Raw genomic sequence first — 11,777 nt, forward strand, 5'->3', positions numbered from 1 at the left:
GTAGGGCTGCAGAATTGCCAGCAATACAATAGGCAATCTATACAGGACTCCATGCCTGAAGAAAGCTCACTTTCTCTTCCCAAGCAAATTGCCTGTAGCTTCTCAGATAGAGGTGGGGTCTTGCGATCCCCCCCACTATCCATGCTGAAACTTTAACTAGACTGAACTCATGTGGTTCTTGTGCAGGCCAACACAGCTGTTGAGAGGTCAGGAATGTAACTGCCTGTTGTGTCCAGAAGATACTGTTTCCCAGTAGTCGCCTCTGATCTCTGTCTTTTACAACCTTTGCAACTCATGTGTCATGAAATTCCCAGAGCTTTGAGGGGAGAGAGTGTGATATATATGAACACTCCACAGGCAGTCACTCTCTGCATTTTGTTCATTTGTATTCCTCAAGTTAATCTCGATTAGCTTCAAAAAGAAGCCTCTCTAAATGAGAGATGTGAACTGGACCTACTTAGGAGTATAAGGATAAGTATTTGGAAGGCAGTTAGATTCTCTGTACAGTTAGAAAAATGATAATAGTGGGAGGACATGATCTTTATTCCTATGTAGACACTGGTAAGTATATCCCACAAGAGAGGAGAGAAGATGAATTCTTCTAGCAGTTAAATAGGCAGACGTCAGCTAAAACAGAACTAGTGAGCAAACATGATGTGATGGAAAGGGTTCTTATGCAAGGCTGCAGTTCTGCCTCCCTGCCTGGGAGAGGGGAATAAGAAAGTGAGCATGACACCTGCAGGTGTCATACAGGGGAGTAAAACCACAAGAAGAGATAAAAATGAAAACCCGGTACAGATCGACTTGTCAATCTGAATCATGGGAAGTCTAATGCAAGACAGTTCATTGTCAGCCTATGTAAAACACACTACAATTTGGGAAAAGGCTTCGGGACAACAGTATATCTGTTTCCAGGAGAACAATAAAATGTAAGGTGTGACTACATATAGACTCTTACAAAGTATGTATAACAATGAGGGTGGGTTTTATAGCTAAAAGACCTGGTATCTAGTGTAGTCTTTGGCTGATAGCATAGAGGTCTGTAGGCTATAAAGTCCTGTGACATTTCCCACTAAGGATGTGCCAGGGACAGCATACAAGATGCCTGATGTGCTGTTGCCAGCAGAGATTGGAGATGAGGGACCCGAGGTTGTGGACCATCAACCCTCTGTGCTGTCCTTTCCGCATCTCCTGCTTTGCATGCCTCTAGAGGGCCAAGGCTGAAATGCCTATGTGTCCCAAGGTCATGCTTTATGACATGTACATGTCATATTCTCCTCCATATAATTACTTTTTGTGATGCTAATCTTTTTCTTCTATCTCATCTTCATGTTCTGTGTTCCTAGACAAATGGTGATTTCTGTGATACAGGAAAGGAATAAAACAAATTTCATGGGAAATTATACAGAGATAATCACCCAGGCTGGGGTGAAGGCAGTCATGCTGGTCATGGGAAAGAACCTGCAACCTGGGGAAGCTTTTCAGGCTTGGATAAACTGTACTGAATGTGTGGTCAACTATAGCACATGGTATGATGTGTATCAACACACTGGACTTAAATTGGTCATGATGAAAAGTTCCATTTCTGAGGATATTCCAAGGATATTGTGTAAGACTTGAGACCCTAAGGGGTACTGGCTGAAGACTGTGGATGGAATAACATATAGATGGGATGACAAACTAGAAGTGTGGGAACCTAGAATAGGAGGAAAATGGTGCCCTCCAACAACAAAGGGAGATGGCAACTTTAATCCTGATATTTTGATTCCTCCTGAAAGAGTGTGCAGACAATGTGGCAATAGTTGGAGTGATTGCTGCAAGTTTTCTTGGATTCCTAGATTGAAAATAGCTGCCAGGAAAGGGGCGCTTCCTTTCATGGAAGCTCTGAAAATTGGATCAGGTTTTCCTTGGAAGTGTTGGGATAAGAAGGATAAAAGTTGCTGACTTGCAGGGATAGATCTCTTGTCTGAAGTCATTGTGGCCCACCAGTCATGGGGCTTGGTGTCTGCAGAGGGCTGAGGAGGAACTTAGGCAGCTGGGGAAGTCTTGAGGTTGGAACAGGCTGTGCAAGAAGGAAATGACTGGTACATTGTCCACTGTTCTTATTTTTACCATTTTTGTGAAATTGCATGTTGCTAGCCTCTGGGTTAAGTGCTCAGAATATTGTATAATCATTAGTAATAAAAATAGATTATGCTTGCTTTGGTGTTAAGCCTGGGATAGTTTCTGTGTTTAACTAAAGTTGATGAAGAATATATTGGTGATTTTCTAAGAATAACCTTTGGAATCATGAGAACACTCTGTATTGCGTGATTTCCCCTTTTCTTTCTGTTTCCCCTTGCTCGTGAAAATAAAAGAGTGAGGTTACCAAGGCCAAAGCAGAAGCTGTAGCAGAAGCTACTTAGCAACTGCAGAAGCCTGAAGTGACCTGTCACCTTGCACTGTCTCTGAGTTGTTACAATGCATTCCAAATATCCTGTCTTTTGGACCCCTGAAACTGCTGAATCTGGTCCCTGACGGACGGGACAATGGTTTAGAGAAGGAAGAGTCTGGCATAATTACTCTGGGGAGTTGGCATGAGGTCTGACTCCACAGATAGCAAAAGGGTCACCAGGTTGTTAAGAACCTCCTCTCTCAGCTTTCTGAATGGAATGCTGGCATTTGATTTGATCTCCTCCATTGAGGAGACACCACAGGGTGATTAACATTCCTGGATCTCTTTGTGTCTCTCTGTGAGTACAAGGACCTCTGTGGCTCCAACACTGGAGAAGAAGACTCTGTCCAGTCCAACTACCAAGAGGAGCTTCTCTGACCAGTTGCGCTGCCTGCAAGTCATGTAGATACCTCCAGGGATGCAGCTCCTGTGTATTCCCATCAATGTGTTGAGGTGGGCTTTTCAATGCGGCAGCTGCTGCTCTCAGTACCTGCTCATCCATACTCCCCTAAGTAACCCCAACTAAAATTTAATGGTTCATACAATTGGGCTTTGGGAGAATTGTTGCTTTGGCTTGTCATGAGTTCCCTTTCTGGGGTGAGTAGATGTGAATAAGGTATTTCTATCTAGAAGAGTCTCACACAACAGTCAAAATGAAGAGTGATGGTGTTTTTTAGGTTCTTCCAGAAGTCAGTGCTCTCACTCTTCTGTTGATGACAGGGAATTCATAGATCATAGGTGTTGATGCTTGTTAGCACAACAGGCACAGAACAAAACAGAACAGAATGAAAAGTGTGTGAGCAACTGACACTCACATCCCAGAGAGCTTCAGAAATGGACACTGGGCATTTAATTTCTAGACAAATACCTGGCCCATAAAATATTCATAGTGAAGACTGGGCAATCCAGCTTCCTCAGTCAGAGACACTGAAAGATTTAAAAGCTATGGAAGTGGCCGGGCGGTGGTGGCGCACGCCTTTAATCCCAGCACTCGGGAGGCAGAGGCAGGCGGATCTCTGTGAGTTCGAGGCCAGCCTGGGCTACCAAGTGAGTTCCAGGAAAGGCGCAAAGCTACACAGAGAAACCCTGTCTCGAAAAACCAAAAAAAAAAAAAAAAAAAAAAAAAAAAAAAAAAAAAAAAGCTATGGGAGTGAAGACCAAGCAGAGAGATGAGGAAGCCCTACAGAATGTAGGAATCAGTTTGTTGGGTATCATTTTGTGGTGAGAGATTTCCTAGGGATGACCTGATACACACAAGTCTACTCACCCAAGATAGGGAACCAAAAACAGACCAAAGCAACAATAACACCAAAGTCCCAGTTGGTAATAAACCGTTAAATTAAAGTCTTATTGGACTTCCTTACCAGAATTTGGCTGCAGGGTTTCTTACAGGAGTGGGCATGACTCAAATGCAGCTGCCTCATTGAAAAGTCCATCCTCTCAGGGATGTGATGACTCAAGTATCTGCATCCCTGTATCTCTGCTTGACTTGGGGCAACAGTTCTGAGAAGCTCTTCTAGGTAGTTCGGTAGGACAGAACATCCTCCCATAGTAGATTTTTAAAAGCAGCTGCTTCTGAACCTGTGGAGGGGCCCTCATGAATCTTGTATGTTTGAGTTTTCCTATGTTTCTAAAATATGTTTACGTTGTGAATCTGCAGTGCCCCTCTTCCTGGATTGAATGTTTTAATTTGGAGGAAATTGCTCTACAAAACAGTTGTTCTCAGGGGTAATATTCTAAGTATAGTGGTATGCTTATATCATTCCCAGTAAAACACACACATTTTTTTTACAGTTTTTGGTGATCTAATCCTTGTCTAGACCAGACATTTATGTTTATAAACTATGAAAACTTACCAAATAGCATTTTCAGTCAGCATGCCTAGTAATAGTGCATCTTGTATTCAGGTGTAGAGGAGGCAGCTCAGCTATGTGGAGCCCAAATTCCAGGGTACTTATTATTGTTTCCCATTTAGAAGTGTTGACAGTACATACACAAGGAAGTGAGATCATGTTTGTCAAACTCATATTGTACAAGTGATTGACAACAACCAATTCAGAATTTCAACACTCTACTAAAAATTGCAGAAGTAACTGGGAACAACCATTAAAATGTTGAAAAAATCCAAAAGAACACCCATTGGGCAAAAAGATAATGAGCTCTAATTATTAATAGAATAAAATTTAACATTTTCTTATCCAGCATCATGAATCATTTTAAAGTTGCATCAAAGCCAGGCACTATGGCACATACCTTTAATCCCAGTACTTGGGATGTGAAGGCAGAGATATGTTCGAGTTTGAGGCCAGACTGTCTACAGATCAAGGTCTTGGCACACAATCAGAACTGCATGGAGAAACATTGCATAGAAAAACCCATATGCATATTAATCTCACCTCCCTGTGTATGTACTGTCAATGTTAGGTGTCTACCAAGTGCGAGAAGAAGACAATGAAAAAATTACGACTGATGTTGACTTCATGTTTTATCCAGATTCCTGCTCTGATGGGTGTGTGTATATGTAGTGTGTGTAGGTTCCCCAGTTCAAGTGCATGTGGAGGCTAGGGTTTGAATCCCAGTGCCTTTCTCTATTACTCTCCACCTTGGTTTTTAAGATATGGAATCCACTGAACCTATACCTCAACATTTAGCTCAGATCAGATTGGCTGGCCAGTGAGATCCTAGAACATACCTATTTCTGACTACCTGAAGTTACAGGCTCCTACTGCACACAAAACTTCTAATGTAGGTGCTGGGGATCCTGACAATGGTACCCATGATTACCCAGAAAATACTTTACCAACTGAGCCATTTCCTCAGCCAACATTTTGTAAGGTCCATAGGACTGCAGAGCCCTTTTGCTTCTCCTACCATTAAGAATTTAACACAAAATATCAGATTTGAATAACAACAAAAAATTACTAGAACCAGATTTAGTGCATTAGTAAATTAACCTTAAGCTTGTTTGGTAGACAGTGTTGTGACTGATACCATTGAGTGCTTTATAAATTACACATTGTCTAGACCAGGATATATCTCTGGTGCATGAGCTGGCTTTGAAGCCCATTCCCTATGGTGGGATACTTTGCTCAGCCTTGTATCAGGGGGAGGGGCTTGGTCCTGCCTTAACTTAATGTTACCAGGCTTTGTTGACTCCCCATGGGAGGCCTTACCTTTTGGAGGAGTGGATGGGGGTGGATTTGGGGGAGGCAGAAGAGGAGAGGTAGAGGAGGGGTGAGAGGGGGAACTGTGGTAGGTATGTAAAATGAATAAAAAATTTAAAAAACTGAAACAAACCTTTTCCATATATATATGCATATCTATCTATCTAGCTATCTATCTATTTAACTATTTGTTTATAAATTACCCACTGTCAGCATGCTTATAACACATATGTTTTGTGACGTGTGTCCTTTATTTTATTTGATATGTGTGAATGTTTTGCGTGTTGTGTGTATGTGTGTGTGTGTGTGTGTGTGTGCCCTGTGTGCCCACAAGAGTCAGAAGAGGACATCAGGTCCCCTGGTTTTGGAGTTACAGGCAATTAAGAGATATCATGAGGGTGCTGGGAATCGAACCTGGGTGTCATGGAGTATTGTGTCTGCACGTGTATGTGTGCACCATGTGCATGCCCGGTGTTCATGGAATTTTGAAGAAGTCACCAGATCCCTTGGAATTCGAATAATGAATGATTGTGAGCCACCATGTGGGTACTCTGATCCAAAACTTGATCCTCTATGAGAGCAGCAAATGCTTTTAATTTCTGAGTCATCTTTCCAGCTCATGATGTGTCTAATTTTTGAACAACACTCTCGTCTATTCTTTCTCCATTTCTCTTTCTATGTTTCTTTTGGTATTTGTTTGTGAATACCTTATAAGGCTGGTTGTCAATTTTGAGTTATTGTTGAAAGAAAGTTATAGAACATATTAAATCCATAGAGTTGTACTGAGCAAAGAAGCATTTGTAACTTGTGCAGTTCCCAGAACTAGAGGAAATTCAGAGAGATATCTGTTTGTAAACACAGGACAAAAACATTCACACACAGACACTTGGAAGCTATGCAAAGGAGGGGTTCAGAGAAAGCTATTGCTTCTGTCTCCGCAGTTAGTTACTATATCTGAGGGGTTTGTGAACTACTGTTGGCTGCCTGTGAGTGACTGAAACTCTGTTTCCGTGACTGGTTGCAAGTCAGCTGTTTGTCACAAGCCCAAATCCCTAAGTGGGGGTTATAAGTTTGTGATGTACAGAGTTGGACCTTAATTCTTTAGGCCAGGTCTCAAATACATGAGCTCATGTTGAGGGCATTCCAAATTTATCTAATGCCATTAACATTTATCAAGATTCACAACCGAGTCATATGCTTGAGGAGTGCAGAGTAGTCAGAAATCCTCACAATGACAAAAGAATGGCAACACTGTGCCTGAATGAGGGTGGTGGTGGGCATATGAGTGCAGCAGACATGTTACCTACAAGCAAGGTAACCTATGGAGATTTAATTATTTATTTATTATTTATTACTGCATGATTACCTTTCTTTGGGTAGTCCTAAATGTGAGTAATTATATAGCCACAAATTGTGTCACAAAATAAGAAAACTATCACTAAGGAAAATTCCTTACCCTATTTAGCAAGGTTTCAGAAGCATAGTTTGGCTTCCTGGTCTAAAAGTTTAGGATCAGAGTTCTATATTTGCATGTGTTCTTGTCATTTCCTGTTTGTATATTCACTAAGTGTGGGGAAGACTAACTCAGGGAAATTAAAATTTCAGCTCCAACTTTCCTTTCCATCCTCACCTGCTCTTCCTTAGAACCTATCCCATTGCTATGACAGTCTGAACTCCCTCTGTGATCCACTGTCCCAGGAGAGGAGAATCCCCTCCAGATTTTCAGTGTGTCCCTCTGCTGTTCACTTCACAGTGAAAACTTTCCTGAAGGTTCTGATGGGAAGAAGTGTTTTTCAGAGGTGAAGTCAACTCCCTCAGCAGACAGTGACATGGCTGCCTCCTGTGACATCCTCTGGACCTCAGGGGAGATGAAGTATCAGCATATGAACAGGTGCCCCTGTGTCTGTGACTATATGGAGACAGGCTGTTTGTCCCTATGACCACTGAGGTCCTTTGAAGCATCTGCTATCACAGAGGCATCTGCTTTCATAGGTGAGTCTTGATTTCTTCCCTCAGGCTTGCAGAAGCTAGACATCCTGCTGCCAGCTGTGTAAGTGCAGCTCTCTGAGCTTGTCTTTCTCTTTCAGGAACAGAATGCTTGCACTGTGTGAATACTCACAGAGCAGTGGTGGATCATCTGAGTTCTGAACACTCCACAGGTGGAGGGCATCTGCCAGAGAGAGGCCTGTGTGCTTAGTCTCCTCTCCCTAAAAATCTTTGGCAAGGAGGATTTGCTGTCACAGGAGTCAGGCTGGGGGGTCTTTGCATCTAAAATGCTTTATCACAGTATTCAAGGTATACAGACAGACAGACCCCCCTCCTCAACACACACACACACACACACACACACACACACACACACACACACACACACACACAAACGCAAGTTTTTACACACAAACACACAAGCTTTCTTTGGACAAATACTAGGTCTACTCAGTGAAATGTAATGCCTGTTATAATCACAAGTGCCACAGAGCAGAACCTAAAGATATGAGAATCCTTGCTTTCCTTGGAAGCTGCCTCTTTGACTCAGTGTCATAGAAGCAGGTGGCAGTTTTCTTTTGGAAACACAGGTGCCAAGTGGCACAGTAAAAAAATGGTAATTTTTCCTCCTTATGGGGCAAGAGCAGTAATAGTGATTTCATGCTGTATTTCTGTGCATAAGAGTGTGGACAATATCAGGTACATGTGATTCAAATTCCAATCAATTCTAATAAGGTTTCTATGACTTGCAAATTTAGCATCACTTGGGCAGGACTAAATATTTATATCACTACTGCTATGGTTTCTACCTTGCAAACATGTCCTTGATCTCCAGATTTTCCTTTGGACCAATGTATACATATATCACTTACGTTTTCCTGTCTGAAAGAAAATCTAACACACTATTCATATAGGTATGCATACAATTTTGTTTCGCATATTTTTTTTTTTTTTTTTGGTTTTTCGAGACAGGGTTTCTCTGTGTAGCTTTGCGCCTCTCCTGGAACTCACTTGGTAGCCCAGACTGGCCTCGAACTCACAGAGATCCGCCTGGCTCTGCCTCCCGAGTGCTGGGATTAAAGGCGTGCACCACCACCGCCCGGCCTTGTTTCGCATATGTTTACACAACTATGGTAGAATAGGGACTGTTCCCCATTTACTATATCACAGTATGGTGTGATATAGTAAATGGGGAAAGTTCTCATGGTTGTCATTCCAACATTGAATCAACCCTTACAAATTATTAAGTTCAATGTTTGTATAAAATTGATCTGTTTCATATGTGATTAGCATTGTCATCACATTTTGATATTTACGTTGAATACATGTTGTATGCCAATGACATATGCTAGGAATTAATGGCATATTTCAAAAATATAGAGTTGGTAAAATAGACCCTAGAATGGCAGTGTAAATGACATTCATTTTAAAAATATGACAAGGAGCCCCTGAAGAGAACAGTTTTGCACCATACAGCCTAGAGCACATTATTTTCTTTCCAAAATGGTGTTGGTTGTGGTATGTCTGCCGTTTGCCAGTGGTAAAATCCAGGGATTCTGTAGTGTCACAAAACTCATTCTATAACTGTCTGTCTCATCATTAGAAGCCCCCAAAGAAGGCTGCTGTGAGGTGGAAATCGCACATCATCTGTCGAGCCATATGAAAAGTGCTAAAAACCAACAGGTGCAGTTCTAACTTTGTCTTTAACTACAGTCCTGTCTATTTGTAGGAACAATTGGGAATACTTTGAGCCTGCATGTACGTCTGTGTGAGGGTGTGGAACCCCTAGATCTAGAGCTACAGACAGTTGTGAGTTGCCATGTGTGTGCTGGGAATTGAACCCAGATCCTCTGGTAGAGCAGCCAGTGCCTGTAATGGCTCCAGCACCTAGAAACTTGGGGGCTCTCAAGAACACTTTCTGGATTAGGAAGTCATACTGTTCTTACTGAAGACTCAAGTTTAGTCTCAACATACACATCTGGCAGCTCGCCACTGACTGTAACCCTGACTGGGTCCAAAGGCACTTGCACTAAAGTGAATATTGTCACATGAAGACACAAAAATGAATACATAGTTAAAGTTTTTAAAAACTCTTAAACAGTCAGGCAGAGGTGGTGCACACTTTTAATACAAGCACTCGGGAGGCAGAACCAGGAGGATCTCTATGAGTTTGAGGCCAGCCTGGTCTACAGAGCGAGATCCAGGACAGACATCAAAACTACAAAGAGAAACACTGTCTTGAAAAAAACCCAAACAAACAAACAAAAACCCACCACCAACAACAATAACAACAAAAAACTTTTAAACATATTTTATCTTAATATCTTAATGTAAAGTAGTGGTTATTTGGCTAGCATGGATTTCATGTACAATGAAGAAAATAGTCTATCCTGAAGTTCTCAGGATTGGATACTGAGTGACATTCCTATAAAATGACACAATGGCATCCAGAGACCTGGCCATGGGGATCTTCTTCCTATCCCAGACAGCACTGGGCATGTTCGGGAACTTAGCCTTGCTTTGCTGTCTCATTCTTTCTAACTTCAGTGGGATCAGGGTGAGGCCCACAGACCTGATTATCAAACACCTGACTTTGGCTAACATCATGGTTCTTCTCTGCAAAGGAATCCCTCAGATAATGGCTGCTTTTGATGAGACATATTCTCTAGATAATATTTCATGTAAACTTGTCTTTTATTTTCATAGAGTTGCCAGGGGAGTATCCCTTGGTTCCACATCCCTGTTGAGTGTCTTTCAGGCCATCACCATCAGCCCCAGTAATTCCAAGTGGGCACAGCTCAAGGTCAAAACCCCTAGGGTAGTTGGTCCTTTCCTAGGCCTGTGCTGGGCCCTGTATCTACTTACATATATCTTTCTCTTGAGTACAGTAACTGACATGAGGAATAAAGGAAATCTTACTGAATTTAGACAATTTGTGTATTGTTTAGTAGTAAAACCTTCCAAACAATCTCTCAACGTATGTGCAATCCTATTAGCTTCCAATGATGTTATATGTTTGGGACTCATGGTGTGGGCCAGTGGCTTCATGATGTTAATCTTGTTCAAACATAAACAGAGGGTCCAGCATATCCACAAATCTGTATCTACTAAATCATTTCCTGAGACCAAAGCCACACAAAGTATTCTTACCCTAGTGAGCAGTTTTGTGGTTTTTTATGGATCCTCTCTTGCCTTAATGGTATATTTTTCTTTCCAGGATGGATCAGATACGTGGCTGGCCAATGCCAATGTGGCCATGAGTGCAAGCTTCTCAGCACTCTCGCCCTTTCTGCTCATCAGACACTATATCAGGGATTTTCATCCAGGCAGTACTCAAATTTATCAATAACCAATTTATTTTTGTGTTGTCAGGGTACTCTAAAACATAGACTGTATACAGTACTTTATATTCAAAATGACCCCTTCACATCAGATCCATTCTGTAGGTACAGTATCTCCTAACACTCTTGGGACACAGTCTTGAATCCAATTGCTGTCCATTGTTTCAATTCAGAATATTGTAGTACTAGATTAATTCAATATTTGGGGTGTAGAAGTTGTTGTGATTATTATGATGGTTTGTAAAGGTCTGATTATCATTCACTGGTATATTGTATGAACAAAATTAATAGACATTGGTTTTTAGCTAGACCATCATCCTAAAGGAAAACTGGAGCCCCAAACTAATTCTGAGAAAATGAACAGTTGCATATGATGCCCAAGAGAGTGGTGACAGTAGGGCACACTTACAGTTTGCTGGTGATGTACAGAACACAGAATTTAGGGTGTGATTAGGATCTGTCTTTCTCATATACTGATGGATAATGACCAACTCTTTGAAAATACCATGTGAGATTTGGAAATGCTACTTTTTTCACATTCCTGTGAGTATTTAGATGTGACATGACATGATCAGAAATCAGGATTATTAAATATAGCTTATCAGATACTGCTAAATTTTGAATATTTCTTATTTATTTTTTATGTGTTTTTCTTTCATGTATGTATATGTACTATGTGCATTCCTGGAGTGGTGTAGTTTAGAATATGGTGTAATATTCCATGGGATTGGAGTCATGGACTGTTGTGATCTGTCATGTGGGTGCTTGGAATGAAACCCAGGTTCTCTGCAAGAGGAAGATGTATTCTGGATCACTGAACCCTCAATAGTTGACTTCTAAACCACAAACTTC

At 41.4% G+C, this 11,777-nt stretch overlaps 1 protein-coding gene across 1 annotated transcript; it reads left to right on the plus strand.

The window, feature by feature from the left end:
- Positions 1 to 9,963: 9,963 nt before the first annotated feature.
- On the plus strand, positions 9,964 to 11,185 carry LOC128095681 (vomeronasal type-1 receptor 4-like). Its single transcript, XM_052714880.1, has one exon. The coding sequence runs from the start codon at positions 10,025 to 10,027 to the stop codon at positions 10,931 to 10,933; it is 909 nt and encodes a 302-aa protein (XP_052570840.1). The 5' UTR covers positions 9,964 to 10,024; the 3' UTR covers positions 10,934 to 11,185.
- The last annotated feature ends 592 nt before the right edge of the window (positions 11,186 to 11,777 follow it).

This window comes from Peromyscus californicus, unplaced genomic scaffold, assembly GCF_007827085.1.
Source record: "Peromyscus californicus insignis strain IS unplaced genomic scaffold, ASM782708v3 Scaffold_4__1_contigs__length_199733344, whole genome shotgun sequence".
Classification (NCBI taxonomy): Eukaryota; Metazoa; Chordata; class Mammalia; order Rodentia; family Cricetidae; genus Peromyscus; species Peromyscus californicus.